The sequence below is a fragment of the Geotrypetes seraphini genome, chromosome 7 (assembly GCF_902459505.1).
Source record: "Geotrypetes seraphini chromosome 7, aGeoSer1.1, whole genome shotgun sequence".
Taxonomy (NCBI): Eukaryota; Metazoa; Chordata; class Amphibia; order Gymnophiona; family Dermophiidae; genus Geotrypetes; species Geotrypetes seraphini.
In genome coordinates, this window is record NC_047090.1 from 70,756,669 (window position 1) to 70,782,026 (window position 25,358).

The following is a 25,358-nucleotide window of genomic DNA, read 5'->3' on the forward strand; positions in this document are numbered from 1 at the left end:
AAGTTAGACAAGTTCCTGCTGAACAAGAATGTGCGCTGGTAGGGCTAGTCTCAGTTGGGGCGCTGGCCTTTGACCAGAGGGCTGCCGCGCGAGTGGACTGCTGGGCATGATGGACCACTGGTCATGATGGACCACTGGTCTGACCCAGCGGCGGCAATTCTTATGTTCTTACATACAATCACACCCAAGTCCCGCTCTTCTGTCGTGCACATAAGGTCTTCATTTCCTAATCTGTACCATTCCCTCGGGCTTTTGTAGCTCAAATGCATGACCTTGCATTTCTTAGCATTAAATTTTAACTACTAAATGGCTAAGAGGCCTTAAACACTGGGGAGAGAACCCTCCTTCCAAAAGGAAGCCTCCAAGATGGACAACAATGGACATAAGATATTCTCACCCTGAGATAAAAAGAAGGCAGTGACAAAGACCTGTGGACTGAAAAAGCACCTTGTCAGAGTCCTGGGAAACTGGGACTCTCCAGGCAACCCTTGAGGGGATGAATGCTGTTGGCAAAGTGTATTCTGAAACTGTGCTCAATGATATCTGTGAGACGCTTTCCCTAACAGCTTTCCACTCAAATGAAACTGCTTTCATGGCAGACTATATTAAGGTGATGAAACCGATTGCTATGGTACTGGACACACTGCAGGCTGAAGATCAGTGTTTCATGGGAGTTCTTCTGCCAACAATTTCTTCCCTGCGTGCACATTTTACCTCCATCGCTCAAATTTGCCATTTTACTTGTTGATGCTCTAATGAATGGAATCATTAAGCGCTTTGGTCCACTTGAAGCTAAGGATGATTTGATAGTAGCAAGTGTTTCAGATCCACAATTCAAGCTGCACTGGATACAGTCAGATGCTGCCAGAGCTCATACCAAATACTTGCTGATGCAAGTAACGCAGGCTCAGGCTGACGCTGCAAACACAACTAATGTGGCAGCATCTTCCAGTGAAGACACCAGCTTCTTCTGCTTCTATGACTCAAATAAAGGTGACAACTCTGTGCAGTCGGAACTAGACCTCTTCTTGAATGATGCTGCACGTGACTTATCTAGTCTCCAGCGCTGTCCAACTGTGAAGGAATGTTTTTTCTGAAGACTATGAGCCTTCCATCAAGCACAACAGTGGAGAGACTCTTCAGCATCGGTGGACAGATTCTTACACCATGCAGGAACAGTTTAGCTGACGAGCATTTTGAAAAGCTCTTAATGCTCAGAGCCAATAAGAAACCCATTTGAAAATAAAGTACTCATTGTTGTAATGTTTATATAGTTATAATTACTCATTGTTGTAATGTACTAATTGTTGTAATGTTCATATAGTTATAATTAATAAACAAAGTAACTATTAACTACCTAGTTAATTTTTTTTAGTAACTATTTACATATAGGGCTCCTTTTACTAAGCTGCGGTAGCATTTTTAGCACGCACTGCGGATTAGCGCACGCTGCCCCCCACACTACATGCCAAGAACTAACACCAGTTCAATGGTGGCATTAGCATCTAGCGCATGTGGCATTTCAGTGTGCGCTAAGCGTGTGTTAAAGCCGCTAGCGCAGCTTAGTAAAAGGAGCCCTTAGTGAAGAGTAACTAAAATCAGTAACTAGTTACTTTATATCCCATGTGACTAGTAATAGTAACTAGTTACTTTTTGACAGTAACTAGCACTGCACAGACAGCAGTACCCAAAGGGAGAGGAAGAGTTGGAATAGCAAACTATGTAAAGCCACTCTTCCTCTCCCTTTGGCTACTGCTCTCTAGAAGTTCTCAGGATATGATTTTGGGGCCAATATTCTCCAATATATCCTTGGTTGCTGTAACCCCTTATCTAGGCCAACAACATTTAGTTCCTTGTCCAAATTCATTCCTGCTGCTCTTCCAGTTACCCCCTAATCTCTGATAAATTGGACTCAGTTGCAGAATGGCTAGCCAACAATGGTCTAAAGCTCAATCCGAGTGAAATCGTCACTATAATATTTAACTCCCAGCCCCTCAGTACAAATGTTCCAAATGTCACAATTAAAAATAGCCCTTTTCTATATTCCCCATCAACAAAATTTCTGGGTGTCACTTGGGACCAAACTCTATCCTCATACCCCCATATCTCAAATATAGTATCTTCATCCTTCCTCACACTTAAAATCATTCAATTTGTTCCTCTTAGAGGCTAGCTTCCTTTGGTTCCCTTTTATAAAGCCACAGTAGTAATACTACTGCAGTAAATGCACCAAAGCCCATAGGAATTGAACGGGCTTCAGTACATTTACCACGGCAGCATCACTACTGCAGCTTTATAAAAGGGGCCCTAGGCATTATTTTTCATTCTCTGGTATTTTCAAAACTCAGATATGCAAATTTGTTCTCATAGGCCTACCTGCTTATCAAATACACAGACTACAATTAATTCAAAACCCTGTAGTAAAACTTCTTCATGGCCTTAAGAAATCTGCACAAAGGGCCTTCAAATACTAGGTAATAGAGGTGCTTTAATTAAGACCTGATACGGGCCATGTTTCGGCATCTCCGCCTGCATCCAGGGTCTATAAAAGTACACATGCAAAACATTAATTTATAAGACAAGCCAAAAAATCAAGAAATAGGTACAAATTTCATATACATCATATCCAAAATAACCAATGTATATCATTAAGACATTGTTGTCACAATTCCATTTCATGCAAAAGCATCACTGTATATAAAAAGCATTGCTATTAAAATCATATTAAATGATGAAACAAAAGATTTGAGTGAGTCCACAATGACCAGACAGAGAGCCGTGATTATTAATTATCCACCATGTTCAAACCAACAGTGACAAGTGCTGATCATTCACCATAAATACATGTGTAATGACAAATGATCAAATAACTCACCTATAAAACCTAGGGAAATATTCGCAACAAGCATCATATGATCTACCAACTTTAGTAGAAGAAAACAACAATTTGTTCAAACAAACAATAGTTGTATGAGCCAAAGAACAAATTGATATCAAGTCAAATTGATTAATCAGACCTCAAATACCCGAGGCACTACTTAATAATTTTTTATGCCCTTACTGGGGTGGTAATTCATCATTGGTCTTGGTAAAGTGACATGTGCTTAAATCTTTTTAATTTAATGACATTTAATAAATATAAAGTGCATTTAGTGCTTAAGGTGCTAAAAAAGGAAGGCACTTATCTTTTGTGCCCGACGGCTGCCCAACCGTTTCACACTCGGTTTCGTCAGGGGCTATGCCTCCTTTTTGTATATGCACCAAAAATTATCTGAAAAGCTCTGAGTATGCAAAAATAACCAGCACTCGCACAGCATGTCTCAAGTCCCAACTACCCTTTTAAATGGGTCACCTTTAATATTGAATATTTAGGAGTCTATTTTGATACAGAATTGTCTATTTCTTTGAAGATTAAAATGGAATTTCCCGCAAAGTTAAGGAAGTAATAGCTTCCTGGTCTCCCTTACATCTTTCTTGGCGGGGGAGGCTAGACTCCTTAAAAATGATGATTGTTTCATTATTTTTTTCCTTCTTTTTATAAATCTTTGGAGAAAATTTTAACTAAGGCCTGGATTCTCTATATGGCGCCAAAAAGCACCTAAAAAGCAGCTACTGAATGTGTGTCAATCGCATGACAGTGCTATATAGAGAATCGTGCCACCAGGAAAGATAGGCATCAGAAATGTATGACAGGGTTTTCCAGGCCTATATTTCCAGGGCCTATCATTGTCATTTAGGTTCTCATACTCTTCCTAGCTTATCTTAACCCATTATTACCCAATGTGCTTTCCCTTTGATGTCAATTTCTAACAAAGAATAACATTGTAACTTTTCCCCCTCCCTCCCACCCCCTCCTGTTCGTTCAATTCTGTTTGTCTTTTGAGTGACTTTTGTAAATTAAATGTATTACCACATTCTGATGGTTTTTAACACTGTACATCGCTTAGATATTGTTATAAGCGATTCATCAAATAAAGGTCAAACTTGAAACTTGAATCATACCTACATAGATGCTTTATGGTGCCTAACGCCACTTCCAGCGTTAGCCATGCCCATAGTGGTGTTAGGCACTGGTAGGTGCCTGCAGAGGCACGATTCCAGTACCTTTTCTTTAGGCGCCGGTAGGCGCTTTAAATTTAGAGTTATTTGCCATTTCAAATGGTGTTTCCCTATTAACTTACTGCTTCTTTTACAAAGCTGCGCGGCAACAGCCCAGAAGCCCTTTAAATCTCTATGGGCTTCATGGCCGCTAGCGCGGCTTTGTAAAAGAGGCCCTTAGGTACTAGAAGGGCAATAACCAGCGCCTAATTTAAGGCGCCATTTGTAGAATTTCCCCTAAGTTTTTATGGGTTAATAAAACCTCTAGAACCTCAATCAAACTAAAAGCTTCCAAAGAATGTGGAGGTGTTAATTTTCTCGACCTTCTTTTATATCATATGTCATTTATATTAAGACAAAGTTCAGAGTGGTTTAATATCTCTGAAAATTCTCCTCTACCAAGATGAGTACAGCTTGAAACAGACCTTACTGCACCTTTTGCTCTCACTGGTGTGTGCTCTTTAAAAATGTTTTCACATAATCCCATCACATTTACTACTTATAAACTTCTTAAAGCATTAGATAAACAAATAGAACATCCATGGGCCTCTACTTTATATTGACATTATGGTATAACAACAATATCCTAATTGATTTTTAAAAAACCACAAGCTTCTTGGAATACCTGACAGATTCAAGATGTTTGGGACATTGGTGCCTTATATAACAAGCAATGTAGATGGCTTACTTTTAATGAATGCAAAAAAAATAACAGACAAAAACCTCTACAAACTGTAATCAGAAGATAAACACCAAAGGTAGAGCAGCAAAAGATCCCAATCTTTATAATCACATCTATGTTAGAAATATCAATAAATTGAATATCTTGGCTGTAGGTTTATATACAAAAAGAGGGAAAAAGGCCTCAGACACCCTTCAAATCATTTCAAACAGCCAAGGTTGGTCAATTGAATGGGACATCCATTTAATCAATGGTCATAAATCTTTTTGCATATAAACCTACTGCCAAGATAGTCAGTTTATTGATAATTCTAACATCATAGATGTGATTATTAAGATTGGGATCTTTTGCAGCTCTACTTTCGTGTTTACTTTTAACAAATTATAAACCAAATTTCAATGAAAGGATTTTCAGTTTTATCAGTGATTACAACTCAAATCTGCTCTAAACAAATCCAATATTCCTCTTTCGTCCTTTAGACTTTATCCAACATTGCTATGGTGTCGCATCTAAATTTTATAAACTTTTAAAAAATTATATTCCTAATCAATTATCAGGTCTAAAATGTGTTTAGGAAGAAGATACAGGTCATTCTTTTTCAGATGCTGACTGGAACTCATTTGGACTTCTAAAATGAGAACTTCCAGATTTGCATCTATTACACAAACTATATTTTTTCTAGCCCATAGAACACATTGGACTCCACTAAGATCTCATTATGATAACCCATCATCCTCTAAGAGCTATTGGACTTGTAATTCAGAAACTGGCTCTTTTAAACATCTCATATATGAATGTTCACATGCAAAATGTTTTCAGAACTCTGTCTTGTTATGTATTCTACATTTGATATCAAATTAGAGTTAAATTACACAGTGCTTATAATGTAATCTGCATACTTATCCTCTGTCTTAACTCCTGATAATTGTTTATTAGTAGTGTGGGGAGAGTATGGTGCAATGATTAAAGCTACAGCCTCAGCACCCTAAGGTTGTGGGTTCAAACCCACACTGCTTCTTGTGACCCTGGTCAAGTCACTTAATCACATTAAAAAATGCCTCTCTTTTATGTTTATTTTATGTGTTTATTCTTTTGGAATGGCAATAAAAGCTCTTCTCCCACAACTGTGTCTCAAATATATTGTTGATTATTCAAAAGGAGAAGGTGCCTCAGATCCCCGTGTGTTGTGAAGTATGCTAACTGAACAACCGAACTAGAAAGGGGGGGAGGGAGTGAGGTCAATGAGGTATCTTCCCTTTCCAGTGTGGTTGTTCTGTTAACATATTTCACAACACACGTTCTAAGGTGCCTCCGTAGACGCGATTCTCATCAAATGTAGGTGCTAGAAATGTAGGCTTTTAAAACCTTGGTCTACATTTCCAGCAACTACCTTTGACGAAAGCTGCAATTCTGTAAATAGCGCAGTTGCGCGATTGACACGTGATAGGCAGCCATTTTGGGGTTGGTCGCTGATAATGGCGCTGTTTACAGAATCTGGCCCTTAGCGATTTAGCATGCACTAACCATGTTAGAGCTTACATAGTGCTCATTGATGAATTCTCCCTTAGTCTGTTCAACTTACAGCTTTGAGGCTTATCTTGCTAAAAAAGCTAGCATCTCATAAATTTAATTCCAAATGGAAATCTTTAAAAACTTACTTGTTCAATCAAAGGTAAACTACTACATATTCTAAATTTGGAATATACACACCCGAAAATTTCTCTTTACTTTTGTGACACGTATGTGAAACGGATGTTATGAAAGAATTATTAATATTGAATGACACTGCCTAGGATCCATGATAGCTGTTACAGGGAAAACACAAGTATTATGAGAACGAGCAAGGACTTTTCAGCACCTATTGAGCAGGTCCTCAGGCAGGCTAACACATAACATTCCACAAGCATTCAGTTAACTCAATCCACAAGGAAAGGGATGGGAAATTAGCTCATGAGGCAAACACATACTAATTAGTAAACATCCTCCCGACATTGGGATGGGAAATTAGTTCACGAGGCAGGCTAGGAGTATATTGATTGGTAAACATCCTCCCGGCATTCACTTAACTCAATCCACAAGGATAGGGGGATAAATACTGTTTCCCCTAGAAAGAAAAGCAGAGAGGACATTTCCACTACTGACAAGCTGTGTGATGATATTTTGTGAGTAAGCCTCCTGATCGTATGGAAAGTGACAGAATAATGATGTAATAACCGGTAACGTATTAATTCAAACTCTGTACTTAATCAATGATTATGGCTAGAAATATTGTATATATGTAATAAAATGGCTAGAAATATTGTATATAGGTAATAAAACTTAATATGTATACTATTTTGATTTCCTGGCATTCTGTCCAGTGCGGATAGTGACTGAAGGTATTTGGTAAGCCTTTTTAAATAGTAATACATTAATTGGCGTAGTCGGCAGGATTTCTCTAAAGAAAACCTGAGCGCTCTTGTGATACAGGAATGTTCAGGAAGAGAGAGAAATCCTCAAAAGAACCTATAGAGGTGCCCAGCTGGACCGAGGCATCGTATAATTTAATAGCACAAGAACTAGCCAATAATCATGGATTAGCAGAGTCATGGGAAAAGGTTCTGGGAAGTGCAGAACCAATTGATCTTGTACAAGTTTAGAAAAATGCCCCGATAAATTGGGTGAGGTAGTTGCCCCGATAAATCAGGTGATGTGGTTGCTCTGGGTTCTGGGAAGTGCAGAACCAATTGTTCTTGTACAAGTTTAGAAAAAAAAAAAAAAAAAAGTTGCCCCGATGGATCGGGTGATGTAGTTTAGAGAAATAAAAATGCCCCGATGGATCGGGTGATGCAGTTGCTCTGGGTTCTGGGAAGTGCAGAACCAATTAATCTTGTACAAGCTTTAGAAAAATGCCCCGATGAATCGGGTGATGATCTTGTACAAGCTTTAGAAAAATGCCCCGATGAATCGGGTGATGATCTTGTACAAGCTTTAGAAAAATGCCCCGATGAATCGGGTGATGATCTTGTACAAGCTTTAGAAAAATGCCCCGATGAATCGGGTGATGATCTTGTACAAGCTTTAGAAAAATGCCCCGATAAATCGGGTGATGATCTTGTACTAGCTTTAGAAAAATGCCCCGATGAATCGGGTGATGATCTTGTACAAGCTTTAGAAAACTGCCACAAAATATAAGATGTTGGAGTAAAAGTTCCTTTGTTTGAAAGAGCGAACTGCAAAGGGAGGGATTTTCACCCCCACCTTTTTCCTCCTTCGATACTAAGTTTCTCCTTTGTTCACTAGGCAGAGGGGAGGGGGAAGGGGAGAAAAAGGAGAGAGACAGCATGGGATCTGTCTGCAATTCTACGAATGTTGCAAAAACAGGGATCGATATTTAAAATATGCTTAAATATTATCAAATTATGGATTTAAATGTAGGAATTTGTAATGAAATTAATAATGTAAGCAAGGAACCAAAGGGTTTATGGATAAAACTTTACCAGCCTTATGTTATTTAGAGTTCCGATCAGCCAATATAAGGTACTTGAAGTTAATTGAAAGTTGTTTTGCTGTTCAGGAAACAAAGAAAGTTTAAGTATGTTGATTTAAGTTTGAAAGAGTTTCTGCAGGGTAGATCTATGCTGTTAAGAACAATGGAGGTAATTAAGGAACTGTTTGCCTGATGTAGCCTGAATTTTTTTTCTTCAGCACTGTTAGCAGGCTAGCCGCGGACTTTTCAGCAGTTCGATTGATACACAGACAAATTGTCTGAAATAAGGTTTCCGGTTTGTTTGGGGAACGTACCGAAACAAAATAAAAACCTGTGGACTCAATTTTGGAGATGCAGGATAAGGGAAAGAAGTCAGACTCTAAATTCAGCTTGAGGTACAGATAGAGCAAGATAGTAAATTACATGAGTTTGACATATTGACATACAAACTAAGAAAGGGCAGTTGGATTTATTAATTAAATAAATCCAACAAAAATACAAGGACCGGCAACGTCGGTAAAATTTTTAGGAATTCAGTGGAATAGAGGATATTAGGGAAATCACAGAGAAAGCAAAACGAAAAATATTAGATTTTCCCACTCCAAAGAATATAACTAGTAAAAAATATGAGTTTATGTGGGGAGAAGAACAGCAGGTTGCTTTTGAAAATGCTAAACAAGCCATACAGACCACTGTAGATTTGTGGCCCATGAGAGAGGGGGAAGTGGAATTACATGTATATATTCCCTTCGAAAAACAACTTTTAGCATGTTATTGGGCGTTGGCTGAGACCGAACAGATTACCTTAGGTCATACAGTACTATTGCGACCACAAATTCCAATTATGCAATGGATAATGTCTGATCCCAAGTCAAATAGAGTAGGATATGCTCAGGAACAAAGTATTATTAAATGGAAATGGTACATTTCTCAAAGAGCTAAAATAGGTGAGCATGGGGTAGCTGCTTTGCACGAAAAAATAGCTAATATTCCTAACGAAGAGCTGGAAATCATAAAGCCAGTATATGCTCATGAATCCCCAGTGAAATGGGGAGTGGAATATCTTTTTACTGACTCCTGGTCGGTCGCTAATGGTCTTGCTACATGGTTAATGGGGTGGAAGTCCCATAATTGGTTAGCTGTGGGGTAAAGAATTGTGGCAAGACATAGAAAAAATTGTACAGGAGACAATAGTGTCAGTATTTCATGTAGATGCACATATGCCTGTTGATTCAATGGAACGATTGTTTAATTCCCAAGCAGATGCCGCAGCTACCATTTCTGTAACAACTACTAATGAAATTCCTAAGGTGGAAGAATGGTTGGAAGGTACAGCCATTTGGACACATCAGAAAAGTGGACATCTTGGAGAAAAAGCTACTTACAGGTGGGCTCAGGAATGAGAGATTCCTTTGACGATAGATGTGATCAAACATGTGATCGGAAAATGTCCGGTGTGTCAACATATCAAGAACGGGAAGTACCACATAAGGTAATGGGGCACATGGGCAGGGGGCGATTTGCCAGCCCAGATTTGGCAAATGGGTTTCATAGGACCGTTACCCGAAAGTCGTAAATGTAAATATATGTGTACTGCTGTAGATTATTATTAGCATTCCCTTGTGCTTCTGCGTCACAATGGAGCACTCTAAGGACTTTAGACATGATTATTCAGTATTATGGTATGCCCTTACAAATACATTTTACGGGAGGGCAGATAAAAGAATATGCTAAGGAAAATAATATTGAATGGGTATATCACATGCCCTATTATCCCCAGGCAGCGGGATTAATTGAATGGATGAATGGACTTTTGAAAGAGGCCCTTAAAAAACTAACTACAGATGACAAATATGGGCAGTGGAGGGATAATGTAACCCCCAATTTGACGATTGGGAAACTGTCCATAGCCAAAATCTGGATTAGCAATCCTAAAGGACCTCCGGAACCAGCGGAGGTGATTGCAATCGGGAAAGATAAGGCACTCCTTGTAATGAAACCGGGAGTGGAAAAATGCCTCAGGAAAAATGTTATTTGAGAGAGTAATAATGTTTTCTGAAACTTACAGATATGCGTGTGCCTTGGAATCCTTGGAATATGGTATGGGGTAAGAGGCGCTGCCCCCGGGCGACGTATTACAATTAAAGAAGGGGTCGTTACGTCATGGAGATGGAAGCATTCTTCAATGAATCGGAAGCAAGATAACTTCACTTGCAGCGCTAACTCCAGATGTATCATTGCAAATGTGACAACAAGAGACAGATTAAAAGCAATGAACACACTAGAAATGAGCAGATATAGAGGACCGTGTTTAATACAATGTAATGATACTCATGTGTAAATATGTAGTGTTACCCCTCATACTAGGGGAACCTCAGAAGCAATTTTTCTGGGCACCTAAATTTAATTTTTAACATTTTGTGACTCCACATTGCAAGGGCGAATTTGTAAATTACAATCAATAATATATGATGTGTGTGAATGGACTATATTATTGAAATAGCACCACGCGTAATATGTGTGGTGACTAATGAGCCAATAATACCAAAAATGATAGTACCCTTTGCAGGATGCTTACACAATATGTCAACACTTCTTTGGCAGAATCAAACTTATGTTTGAACACCTGATATAGGATTTAGAACAAATGTATTCTGGGAGAACAACTTTTCCGTTCCAAATTGGGATTTAAAGTTGGGAAAGTTAAAAGCTATAATACTATGATAAATCAGTCCATAAGGAATTTGAACGAAAGCATCACTAGATTACTAACCATAGTAGTACTTGTTCTGTCCTTGTGGAATTGTTATGTGGTTTATGGACTATGCTGTAAACCAACTCGGACCACGATGGTATCCTATGGCAGTATCACTCAATAAGGACCGAATGTGACACGTATGTGAAACGGATGTTATGAAAGAATTATTAATATTGAATGACACTGCCTAGGATCCATGATAGCTGTTACAGGGAAAACACAAGTATTATGAGAACGAGCAAGGACTTTTCAGCACCTATTGAGCAGGTCCTCAGGCAGGCTAACACATAACATTCCACAAGCATTCAGTTAACTCAATCCACAAGGAAAGGGATGGGAAATTAGCTCATGAGGCAAACACATACTAATTAGTAAACATCCTCCCGACATTGGGATGGGAAATTAGTTCACGAGGCAGGCTAGGAGTATATTGATTGGTAAACATCCTCCCGGCATTCACTTAACTCAATCCACAAGGATAGGGGGATAAATACTGTTTCCCCTAGAAAGAAAAGCAGAGAGGACATTTCCACTACTGACAAGCTGTGTGATGATATTTTGTGAGTAAGCCTCCTGATCGTATGGAAAGTGACAGAATAATGATGTAATAACCGGTAACGTATTAATTCAAACTCTGTACTTAATCAATGATTATGGCTAGAAATATTGTATATATGTAATAAAATGGCTAGAAATATTGTATATAGGTAATAAAACTTAATATGTATACTATTTTGATTTCCTGGCATTCTGTCCAGTGCGGATAGTGACTGAAGGTATTTGGTAAGCCTTTTTAAATAGTAATACAACTTTGTATATTTGTGTAATAATTCTCTGACATTGCTTTATTTATCTAATCCTTATGCTTACGTTGCTGTTCCAGTTTGACTGTTAAATTTTGCTGTTGTCATAAAATGAATAAATAAAGACTAAAAAAATTCTTAAGGTCTCTTTTACAAAGTCACAGTAGTGATTCTCCTGTGGTAAATGCACCAAAGCTCATAGGAATGGGACTTGATAAACTGCTTTTTCTGTGTTGTTTTACACATTCAAAGCAGTTTACGTATTTTTAGACAGGTACTTATTTTGTACCTGGGACAATGAAGTGTTAAATGACTTGCCAAGTGTCACGAGGTGCTGTAGTGAGAATCAAATTCACAACCTCAGGGTACTGAGGCAATTGCTCTAACCACTAAGCCATTTCTCCACTCAAGGAAGGGAATTGCTAAATTGGATAAATCTTGATGAAGCTAAAACTTATCTTTGAGAATATGCAATAAGAAATGGATCTGCTCTTTGGCCTCCGTTGGATACTTGCCAGAGACCAGACTGTCCACTGTGAAAGATAGAATGATGGATTCAATCAGTTTGCTCCAATATTGGTGTGTCTTATCTCTCCATTGTAGAAAAGACAATTGTTTGGATGATGTTTGAATGTTACACTGCCAAACAGACAATACAAATGCAGCAAATAATGGTGTACACTTGCGTAGGGCTACGTCTACCTGTTTAATGGGCTCTTTCACCCATGTTACTGTCTTTTTCTCTTAAGTATTTCATCTCTAGACTGTTAAACTGAATTCAGAGACACATGGAATAATGCCAAACACTGTTATAGGCAAAATAAAATTACAGTAAAACCTTGGTTTGCGAGCATAATTAGTTCCAGAAGCATGCTCGTAATCCAGAGCACACGTATATCAAAGCGAATTTCTTCATAAGAAATAATGGAAACTCAATATTATATGTGCTTGTATTGCAAGACCTCGCTCATTTAGAACAGTCACTACGCTCCTGCCATCAGCTCAGTTGTTTTTTTTTTTTTTTTTTTTATTTATAAAATTTTCATTCTTACAATAAATGAATAGCATAATATTTAGTTTATAATAATTATAGTTGTATGTACAATATCATATCATATATATTGAATCCCTTTCCCCTGTTATTTGTTTTTTCATTTTTCCTCATATTAATTTCTATATTTCCCTCCCTAACCCTATATTATTATTATCAATGTGTTAAGATATCTGATCTTTAGAATATTTTGTCAATGGATCCCATATTTTCTTAAAATTTTTTATATTTCCTTGTTGTAATGCCAATATTTTCTCCATTTTGTAAATGTGACACACCGAGTTCCACCAGAATGTATAATTTAGCTTGGTATAATCCTTCCAATTTTGTGTGATTTGCTGCATGGCAACTCCTGTCAATATTAAAAGCAATTTGTTATTGTTTGCTGATATTGGACTTTGTGTTCTCATTGCAGTACCAAATAATATGGTATCATATGAGAGACCAATATGATTTTCTAGTAATATGTTAATTTGGGGCCAAATTAAATTCCAAAAGGCTTTTATGCAAGGACAAAAAAAAATTAAATGATCTAATGTCCCTACTTCTATTTTACAATGCCAGCATCTATTAGATCTAGTATTATCTATTTTTGCAAGCGCGTCGGGGTCCATAACACTCTATGTAATAAAAATATCCATGTTTGATATGATGCGTGTATACTGTATGTACTCGTATTGCAAGACTTTGCTTGTTTAGAACAGTCACTGCATTCTTGCAGTGTCGGAGAGAGAACCATCGGCTCAGTTGTGATGTGTGTATACTGTATGTACTTGTATTGCAAGACATTGCTTGTATATCAAGTTAAAATTTAATAAAATGTTTTATTTGTCTTGTAAAACACTTGCAAACCAAGTTACTTGCAATCCAAGGTTTTACTGTATTGAACATTTTTGATGAAAGTTACAAACCTACAACAATCCAACTGGAGAAGTGGCATTAGACATACATGCAATGACAATACAAGTATTCTTCACTGTAAACAGAATCTTTACAAAAAAATAACAAAGAGATAATATTTACTATACCCGAACTCGAATAACATTGATCTCCACTGCCATCAACAGCCCGTAGAGGATGACCATGGTTGCAGTAATGCAAAAACGTAGCTGAGACACTCCTACTTCATACTCACAGTATTTTACTAGCTTGATGGTTTTTGAAATAAAAGCCAGTATCCAGTAAAGAAAAAGTGCTGTAAAAAAGTATATTACATTGTAATTATTTTATCATTCAAGCTACATGTATAACATTGCAACTACCAGTAAGACTACAACAGTGAATGTCCATGCCCATGTTATATGATATGATGACAAATTTGGAAATTGTTCAACGTATAATATTGTTCAACGTATAATAGAGAAGTCTTATCAGTAGCTAACCAAGATTATCTTTGAGGATCTTTATCTCTCCATCTCTATTGCCCTCTCTATATTCAGCAATCTAATGTTTTGTGAAGCATAAAAACATATATAGTAACACATAGCCAAGCTTGGTAAATGTAGAGTTTCCAGATTTTACGATCGTAAAATCTGGACTCATGGCCCTGCCCCCAGGCCCGCCCAATTCCACCCAGCCCTGACCAAGTCATGCCCTGTTCCACCCTAGCCCCCAACCTCCTCATGCTCAGAGCCACATCGGGAGGGCACCTGCGCAGATGTGAAACGATGATGTCACTGTGTTGTCTAAAAAGACGTCATGTCTAAAAAGAGGTCATGTCTAGGTAAATCTGGATGTCAGGCAACCCTAGGTAAATGGATTATAGGAATCATCACATATTACGCCCTAATATAGTCTCTATTATTTACTTGAATGTAATTAAGGAAGATAAGCAGTAAATGAAGGTTAGAACCATTTCTGCGTGGACTCCATTACTTATTAGGTCTGGTTTTGGTTTAGGTTTATTATTTACAGTATATCCTGCGCCTTTACCCAAGGTGCGGTAAAATAAAACATATATAATAAAAACAAACCCCCCAAATAAACAATATACAAGCTAAGAATACATATATATACAGCCAAGAACACCCAACAACACATAGTCCAAGTAGAACCATCCAAAGGTCTTTATCCAAGTGCTGTTCCATAAGATGTCCTAAACCAGGGTTGTCCAACATCAGTTTTCAAGGGCTGCAATTCAGTTGGATTTTCAGGATTTCCCCCATGAATTTGCATGAGATCTATGTGCATGCATTGCTTCCATTGCATGCAAACAGATTTCATGCATATTAATTTGGGAAATCCTGAAAACCTGACCTGGCGAGGGCCGAGGTTGGACACCCCTGCCCTAAACAGATGACATTTTAAAGCTTTTTTTAAAATGCTGATGTATCTCAATAGCTGTAAGGTGATGAGTAGCTAATTCCACTCCTGTGGTGCAAAAATAAAAAGGATCTCACCTGGTCTTTTCAAACAAAAAAGATCACAAGTCAGAAACTATAAGCAAGCAAATATTTGAAGCACCAGTTTTAAGAAATGTGAAGAGAGTGATACAATGCCTGACCATATCTACAGCAAAATCTTATATTTAACTCTAAATGTAACCAATGCAACATTCTAGGAGACTAAATATGTTCAAACTGTAAAAGAAATAGCAGGATATGCGCTATGAAGTTCTGAACAATATGTAAAGAATGAATATAAGCCTCAGATAAACTCAAATACGTGGAGGGGCATTTTTGATATGACATCCAAAACCAAGTTAGGATATTTTGCGCAACACACACAAAAATCCAGTAGTGAACAGGACCATTTTCAAAACAGAAAACCATCTATTTTTTTGTTTCTAAAATGGCCATTTCTCAGTTGTGCTTGTCCTCAGTGCATCTATCTTTTGGAACCATTGTCAGAAAATATCTGTCCAGAGCAAGCCATTGGGATATAGGAGGGGCCAGCATTTTTAGTAGACTGGCCACAGAGATGTTGCAGCAGAGCAATAGGGTACCCGAGGTGGCACTGCAGTAAACTTCATATAAAGAGGTCCAGGTACACATCTCACTATAATCCCCTTATAGTGTATGATGAGCATTCCAAAACCTACTGGACCTAAAAGTACACTACACCAATAGCCTTATGTCTGTAGGTGTCACCTATATGTATGTAGAGTGGGATATAGGGTGAATTTTGGAAGGCTCATAGCCTACCACGAGTAGTTAATGGGAGGAGGGGTCTCGCAGGTCGGCAGGTGGGGGAAGGTGTTTGGTGGGCCGATCAGGGTTTCGGGGGTGGTCGTGGGGGGGGGCTGCATTGTAGCAGGAGGGCCTGGGATCTCTCCTGCCCAGATCTTAGTGGAGGTGGGGGGTAGACAGTTGCCTGGGCAGGAGGGGTTGAGCTCCCTCCTGCCCGATCTTATCGAGAGGGGGGTCCCCTGGGCAGGAGGGGTTGGGCTCCCTCCTGCCTGGATCATTGTCGGGGGGGATCGCTAGGGCTGGAGGGCTTGGACTCCCTCCTGTCCAGATCGTTTTGGGGGGGGGGTCACTGGGGCAGGAGGGCTTGGGCTCCCTCCTGCCCGATCTTGTTGAGGGGGGGGTCGCCTGGGCAGGAGGGGTTGGGCTCCCTCCTGCCCAGATCATTGTAAGGGGGGGGTCGCTGGGGCTGGAGGGCTTGGGCTCCCTCCTATCTGGATAGTTGTCAGGGGGGGGTGGATTCAGTAACTGGTGTTTTTGACAGACACCGGTTACAGAATCCAGCTTTTAGGCAAAGGACTGGCTCCTCCTTCGCCTAAAAGCTCTTGTGTTGGGCGTTTGGGACTTAGCCTTTTTTTAGTTGATTATATGTTGGGCATTTAAACAGCTGAACGTAGAGGCAGGCCATTATTTTAAAAAAACCTCCTTTTGGACGTTTTTTTTTATAATGTACATTTTCCCTGCTTCTACTTTCAACATTTAGGGCCTTAGGCCAAAAGGGGACTTAGACATTTTTTTTTTTTTTATTATGCCCCTCCATGAGTCTCCATCCAACGAAAGAGAAAGCCTTAGGTCTCTTGATTGAGCTGCTTACTTATGCTCTATCACCTCTACCCACCCATATCATCGGCATAAAATACTTTTGTCAGTAATGACTTATTGCCACATTAGTTGTATTCATGCGACTTAGATTCTTAACTTTAACTGAAATTGTGTCCGAAAGAACTATTGTCTTAATGAGTGTCCTTAATGCAGCCAACATAGAACATAAATAAACAGCTCAGCCATGAGACCTGAGGCTTTTTCTTTTGTCAGATAGAGACTCTTAGCCTTTTAAAGTGGTGTTTTTTGTATTTGAATTATTTTGTTTTCCCACTTCACCATAATCAAGTTATTGTAGTTTACAATAAGAACATACACAGTGAATGACATTGAGCAATTGAATAATGCCATACATTATAACAAAACAATTACAGGATAAGATCAGTAGTGTAATTCATTTTCTATATACAAGCAGGAAAACCAAATAAAATATACTTACCTAATAATAATTTTGGAAAATTAGATGTTTCTATGTTATGATAGTAGACTATTGAAGTTATAACAGCCACAAAGCCCATTGTAGCAGGCATGAAAAGATGTAGATGACAAGTATTCATGTATCTGCAGAGAAAATCAAAGGATATGTGTAAGGAAAGGTCAGTTTTTAAAGTGTCAATGGCAGCAAAACAAGAAGGGAAGCGAGATACTTTTAGCTATTTTCCATTTTAAGTGTCTCCCTACCCCAGAAATAAGGAAAAATTATAGGCTATTGGTTACAGCAGTGAACTGTATTGTAAGTCAAGTGAAATAATAATATTAAGAGATCTTGAAAATCTTGTTTTGCTCGTTGGTATATAATGTAGAAATACATATGGAGGATAATTTTATAAAACAAAAAGATGCTTATCACAAAGTTATAGAAAAGAGCTTATACGGTATTAACTTTTGGTTTGGGCCATTTTCAATATGACATCTAAGTCCAAGTTTGGACATTTTGTGAAGTGCATCCAACAATCAGGTAGAGAAAGTAGCCGTTTTCGAGACCGCAAAAGTCTTTGGTTTTTGTTGTTGAAAATGACCTTTCTAGATGTGTTCATCTGCAGTGCTTCTATCTTTTTTTTTACCATTTTCAAAAACAAAACATCCAAATGAAAAACTCACAAAACAAGTCATTGGGATTTAGGAGGGGCCAGCATTTTTAGTAGACTGGATGCATAGACATGCCAGCAGAGCAGAGGGGCACCTTAGGGGGCACTGCAGTGAACTTCATATAAAGGGTTCCAGGTACACATCTCACCATAACTCTCTTATATTGTATGGTAAGTCCTCCAAAGCTCACCCACAACCTACCGAACCCAACTGTATACCACCCCAATAGCCCTTATGCCTACAGGTGTCACCTACAGTACAATAGAGTTTTGGTGGGCTCACACTTTCCACCACAAATGTACTTAGGGTGAGATATTGGCCTGGGTCCCCTTCTCTGCAGTCAACTGCACTGATCACCAGGCTACTTCAGACTCCTGCTTGATATTCTACTAAGACTGGCCATAACATCTGCTGTCAAAGATACAGGTATATACTACACTTCTCCCTCGTCATTCGCGGGGGATACGGGCAGAGCCGGACCGCAAATGCCGAAAAACCGCAATTATCCGGCTCTGACCCACCCCCACCTCCCTGCCGCCTTCCCAGCATTACCTGGTGGTCTAGAGGGCTTTCGGGGCAGGAGCAATCTTCTTTCGCTCCTGCCCCGTGCAGACCGCCATCAGGAAATGGCTGTAGGGAGTTCCCGACATAGTCTCGAGAGACTACGGGAACTCCCAGCAGCCATTTCCTCATGGCGATCTGCACGGGGCAGGAGCGTAGGAAGATCGCTCCTGCCCCGAAAGCCCTCTAGACCACCAGGTAAGGCCGGGAAGGCGGCAGGGAGGAAAAAAAGATGGATTTTTTTTTTACATGAAGACTGTTTTTTTTATTTTCCCCCTTCCCAGAAAAAATTGTGATTATATGAAACCGCGAGTGCAGGAACCGCAAATGGGGAGGGGGAAGTGTATTTCATTCACAACTTTTCAGGGTGGGAGGTGGTCAATGATCACTTGGGAAGTGTGGGGAGGTTATGCCTTCATCCCTCCAGTGGTCACCTGGTCAGTTTGGGCACCTTATTGGCACTGTTAAAACAAGTCTAGCCATAAACATCCAAATTATGCCCTGGACATTTTGTAAAATATTTGATTATTGCTGCAAAACATCCAAGTCATCATAAGACAATCCTAGTATCATCTAAAATATGCCTCCGTCCCCTTGAAATGTAGACGAACTACTGACAAATGGCATCTAGAACATAGGTTTCGAAAATGGATTTAGAGATGTTTTAGCAATAAAACATCTGAGTGCCACTTTATGCCATTTTTTGGATGTGTTTGTCTTTTGAAAATCAACCTGATAATCTCTTTAAGATGTGTGTTTGCCTTTTCCATTTTATATGGCAATTACAATTGAACTCTTTATTTTTTTTTTTCTAAATACTCAGTTAAAACAGAGAATAATCCACATATTCCAATACATCAACTTGGACCCCTATCAGGATTTTGGGATCCTGTTGTTGGCAGTTTTCAAGATCTTTGTCTTTTATCTCAGGGGAAAAAAAAGCAGCAAAATCTTCAAATATAAGGATAATCTGAAGAAAGAAGAAAGGTTTGCACTTATTGCCTTGTGAAATGATGATAGTTATACAGTGTGACCTCCCCTCCCCCCAAAAAAAGAACAGGAGGCACAGGATTCTTTGGTGAGTCATCGAGTGTGTGCTTGAGGATAGTAGATCATTGTGGGAAGAGTTGGAGCCCCTAAATAAGCGATTCATCAAAGTCGAATAAAACTTGAAAACAGTATAAAAGGGAAGTAAGGAGTAAGATCCTAATTCTCCTACCAGAGCCCTAGTACTGAGGGAGACTCCAGAGGTACTGACTGCTTGTGGAAGGAAACTATGAGAGGGTTTGCCAGAAAAACATACAACAGAGTGAGAGGAGAGAAAGTAGATCTGGAAACAGTGGCTCCAAACTGACGCCCAGATTTAAGCTCACAGATAGTCATGACGTCACTTCTGGGAAATCCACATAGTTCAATAAAACGCGCACCATTCAATTTGGGGTTTCAGTCCCTTTGGCCAGATTGTATCACATTCCTTTGACACAGCAGAGAGGTGATCAAAATAAGTCTCTACCGGAGTGAACGTTTTATTTTCTTTTTGGATACAATCTGGCCAAAGGGACTGAACTAGCTAGATTGTGAGCCTTCGGGACAGATAGGGTAGTTTTTCTCAAGTACCTAATTTCATTTTAGTTTGATACATTGTAAACCGCTTAGGTCAGTAAAATGCAGGGTGGAATATCAAATCTTAAATAAACATAAACTATCTCATAAACTATCTAAGTGGATTTCCCGTAAGTGGCGTCATGACTATCTGGGAGCTTAAATCAGTTTGGAGCCAACAGTGCAAGGAGTTGGAGTAGAATGAGATTGCTGACATTTTCCCTGACGCAGCCACTTGTTGGCGAAACAAGAGCCTTGTTGGAAGAAATGTCTTTCTTCACTAGCAACGTTGTGGATTAGAAGGAGGTGCAACAGTGAGATGAATAACAGCGATTTATGAGGATCACAATGGTCTGTGTAAAATTATTCCAGCATGTGAAGATAAGTTTTGCATTGTTTCTTTTTCCTATACACAGTGGTGGGTGTATAGCCTATTTTGAAAGTTGCATTTTTCTAGCGTGGAGATTTTTGCCTGTAATATAGAATTTGAAAGACTAGAAATCCAATTGGGTTGCTGTCTGATTTTGAATGCACTTGAGGCTTTTTCTCCACTATTAATTAAATGTGTTTCAGTGGGCAGCTCAACCACTTGGCTAATAACATTGTTTTTGCTACTTGGATTTGTTGAATATTGTTATTAATTATTTTTTCTTGAGCGATGTTTAAATACCTACGTGATGTGAATGCGCATGAGTCGAGCCTCTTTCATTTGAAAGGAAGCTCTGGAATGAGAGGGCAAAGGAAAAAGTTAAGAGGTGATAGGCTAAGGAGTAATCTAACGAAATACTTTTTTACAGAAAGAGTGGTAGATGCGTGAAACAGTCTCTCGGAAGAGGTGGTAAGAGCATAAGACTTGCCGCTGCTGGGTCAGACCAGTGGTCCATCGTGCCCAGCAGTCCGCTCACGCAGCGGCCCCCAGGTCAAAGACCAGTGCTCTAAATGAGTCCAGCCTCACTTGCTTACGTTCTAGTTTAGCAGGAACTTGTCCAACTTTGTCTTGAATCCCTGGAGGGTGTTTTCCTCTAAAACAGCCTCCGGAAGAGTGTTCCAGTTTTCTACCACTCTCTGGGTGAAGAAGAACTTCCTTATATTTGTACAGAATCTATCCCCTTTCAACTTTAGAGAGTGCCCTCTCGTTCTCTCTACCTGGAGACAGAGACTGTGTCTGAATTCAAGAGCCTGGGATCAGTGTTCCCTCTAAGCGGGCGGGTGTTGTGAGCAAACTTTTTTCACTGTGAGCTAAAAATATCGGGCGCCAGCAAGTTATGAGCCAAATAAATATGTTGCTTTCTACCACAGAACTTCCTTACGTTTGTATGGAATCTATCCCCTTTCAACTTTAGAGAGTGCCCTCTCGTTCTCCCTGCCTTAGCTACTAAGTCTATTCCCTTCAGTACCTTGAATGTTTCTATCATGTCCCCTCTCAATCTCCTCTGCTCAAGGGAGAAGAGGCCCAGTTTCTCTAATCTTTCGCTGTACGGCAACTCCTCCAGCCCCTTAACCATTTTAGTTGCTCTTCTCTGGATCCTTTCGAGTAGTACCATGTCCTTCTTAAAGTACCAGTGCTGGACGCAGTACTCCAGGTGAGGGCGTACCATGGCCCGGTACAGCAGCATGATAACCTTCTCTGTCTCTTCAGTCCAGCATCTGCCCCTTCCATTCACTGTCTGTCTTTCCCTGCCATCTCTCCTCCTGCCCCCCCCCACCCCCCAATTTGGTCTAGCATCCATCATCTTCCTTCTGTTCCCCTCATGGTCTGGCATCTCTATCCTTCCCTCCCCCCTGTGGTTTTTAGCATATCTCTCTTCTCATTTCCTCCACTCAGATCTGATCATTCTCTGCTCTCTCTTCCCTTTTCTTCTCTGGTCTTCCTTCTCTATTTTCTGCCTCCATCTAAATTAAATTCTTTCTTACTATTTAGTCCCGTTTCCCTCTTTTCACTGTGTCTACACACAGCTTGTCACCCCTTTCCCTCACCCCTCCATTATCTTACTATTTTCTTCCCCCTTTATTTATCTCCTCCTTCCATCCAGTATGTGTTCTTTCCCCACTTCCATTCAGCATCTGCTCTCCCTTCTCAACTGACATCCATCTGCCTTCTGCTCTCTCTCCCTTCTTCTCACTTCCATCATCTGTCCCCTTCTCTCTCTCTCTCATCTCCTCTATTCCATCATCTGCCCCTTCTCTCTCTCTCTCTCTCTCCCCCCCCCAACTTCCATCATCTGCCCCCCTTCCCCTCACCTTTGTGGGTCACTTTCTTTCCCCTGAGGGTGGCTCATGTCACAGGGGAAGCTTTGGCCGAGCAGAACCGCTTGATTAACAGTGGAACTTACTTGATTGATGTCGATGCTGGGGCCCGTTGCCGTTTGAAGGAAAAAAAAAAAGGTGGAAAAAAGGAACCTGTAAAGGCGAGAGGAAGGGAAACCTCCAGGACAGCTGCTTTTTGCCCTCCTTCAGCGGCCCAAGAGTTCAGACCAGCAGCGGCAGCTCTGTATGCTTTTAACTTCGGCACAGAGCTGCCCCTAATCAATAGTTTAGCGCGGTTTCATGAGGCAGCCTCGGGGCCTTTGATAGCCGGCCCGCTTCGATGATGCGATGTGGGCCGGCCTAGCAAAGGCCCCGAGGCTGCCTTATGAAACCGCGCTAAACTATTGATTAGGGGCAGCTCTGTGCCGAAGTTAAAAGCATACACAGCTGCCGCTGCTGGTCTGGAGGTGCGGAGACAAGGCAGGAGGCAAACGCGGTGGAAGGCAGGAGTCCCGGCGAAGGCAGGAGTCCCGGCACAGCGACTGCAACAGGAAGTTGCAAGTCAGCTGACGCCGGCCTTTCGTTGCGGCGGGGACCGAATCCTTCGCGGACCGGCAAGATTTTGTTTGCGGACCGGCGGTTGAAGAACTGTGCTCTACACTGTGTGCGCTGTGACGAGAAACATGTGCGCTGCGAGGTAATATTTTGTGCGCCAACGCACCCCAGCGCAGCTTAGCGGGAACACAGGCTGGGATAGGCACGTGGAATCTCTTAGAGAGAGGAAGAGATAATGGTTACTGAGCATGGGCAGACTGGATGGGTCATTTGGCCTTTATCTGCCATCATGTTTCTATATTCTATATTTATATGTTAACTCTTGTAGTTGGAAGCTAAGGACAGTACCACTTGTACTTCTAAGGTTTGTGGCCCAGAAGAAACAGTCTCCTGTAAGAAGTAGTAGAGACAGTGACTGTGTCTGAATTTAAGAAGGCGTGGGATAGGCAAGTGGGATCTCTAAGAGAGAGGAAGAGATAATGGTTACTGTGCATGGGCAGACTAGATGGGCCATTTAGCCTTTATCTGCCATCACGTTTCTATGAACATGAATCTACAAGTGAAGAGGATCAATGAAGAATGAGGCCACTATAGAATTATGTTACTCTTATGGCAATTTGAATATCCCTGTGAGAAAAGTAAATTTATAATGTACCGAAGTCTGCTATAAAGATGATACAGTGTTCTTCAAGTCTGAATATACTTTTCAAATAGACATCAGAGGGCACCTCCACATAGGCATCGCTAGGCGCTGCTCTGAGTTCCACATGGAACTCTTAATTGTTCATTTTATTTTTTTAAAATTTATGAATTAACTTCAATGGTGGGGTCAATAACTATGCCATTTAAGCTAATTGACATAATTTAAGTTGCATGCAGATTTTAGTTATGTATCGCTAGGCATCTACAATAGGGGACCTAGCAATGCCTAACATAGGCGCTGTTTATAGAATCTGGGCCTCAATGACTTACCCATTTGAAACAGCCCCTTCTGCTATTTCACAGACGTGGACAAACAAGAGAGCAAATGTTAGAATCCATCTTAGATTATGTCCTGGGAAATGCAGCCATGTGTTGTGATGAATCTGAACTTTAGAACTCTGGCTTCCCCAACCTGCAAAGACACAGAAACATCCCTTGTTGAAGCCTGACAGAGGACACTAAACTAAATTAAAACTACTGCACATACTGTAAAGCAACAAGAAATACCTTGTGGGGAGAGGACTTGCTATACTGCCTTTCTGTGGTTACAATCAAAGCAGCTTACATATGATTACACCTGGCAGCATTCTGCACAAAAAAATGCAAAATTCTGACACAAAATTTGCAAATTCTGCAAGATTCTGTAAGTTTATTTTGTAAAATTTAAACAATATTTTCTCTAATTATTATCTAGAGTTTCAATACAATCCAGAATTTCTCTCATCTATCCCCTTCCAAGCCATTATCTCTTTTCTCTCTCCCCTCCCCCACCCACCCAAGCCAGCATCTCACACTCTTGCCCCTATCCTCCCAGAGCCAGCATTTCTCTCAACTCTGTCCCCCTGAGCAAGCATCTCTCCCTCCCTTAACTCCCCAGCCATCATCTCTCAGTCTCCACTAACACTCCCCTAAGCCTGCACTTCACTATCTCTTTTCTACTCCCCCCCAACCTTTGCTAATCTGAAAAGCCAACGTTTATCGCACGGCAGCTATTGAAATACCCCTCCTGTGGGTCCAGCAGTTTCTCCTACCTCTCGCCCAGTCCTGTAAATGCACAGTATTTGCTGGCAATTAATGCAGACCGCCATCAGCCAGCTATCCATCCTGCGTGCGTGTCAACAGGACATTGCTTTCCATGGAGGCGAGAGATGTCTGAGAACCTATTGTAATCACTGACAAGGATCACACATTTACAGGACCCAGGTGGGGGGAGGTAAGAGAAATTGCCGGACTTGCAGAAAGGTGGGAGACAACGGTACTGGTCACAGGGGTAGGGAAACAGGCACAGGAGCAGGGACTAAACACCTTGTAGAAGGAGGCCATAATGCTTTTTTCTTTTTTTTTTTTAATCCCCCTCCCCTCAGCAAAAATTTAAAAAAGACCTCAGTGCTGCGCATAGGTCCTCTCTCCCTATCTGCCACTTTGATTTACTTTGCTGGCCACATACAACTCGGAAAGAACCAGAACTGTACAGGTTTATGCTGCAGAGTCTACTTCTTAGACTCCACATGTTAGAAGGCTCTACCTCCATTGTGTAATTTCTTTTTAATGGGCAACAGAGCAGAGAAGGGGCCTGGCCAGTGATTCTGATCAGTGATTCTGCGCACAAAAGATAATAAACTCTGCATCTATGGGGAATTCTGCAAAAATTCTACTTTGCACAGAATTCCACCAGGAGTACCGTATTTTCGCGGATATAACGCGCACCTGTGTAAAACGCGCACAGGGGTATAG

At 40.4% G+C, this 25,358-nt stretch overlaps 1 protein-coding gene across 1 annotated transcript in view; it reads right to left on the minus strand.

Moving 5' to 3' along the window:
- ABCC9 (ATP binding cassette subfamily C member 9) overlaps positions 1–25,358 on the minus strand; it is a 343,621-nt gene that overhangs the window by 286,641 nt on the left and 31,622 nt on the right. The window contains 3 exon segments of the mRNA XM_033952235.1: positions 13,890–14,056; positions 17,308–17,429; positions 23,895–24,036. Of these exon segments, the coding sequence (XP_033808126.1) occupies positions 13,890–14,056; positions 17,308–17,429; positions 23,895–24,036 (431 nt within the window).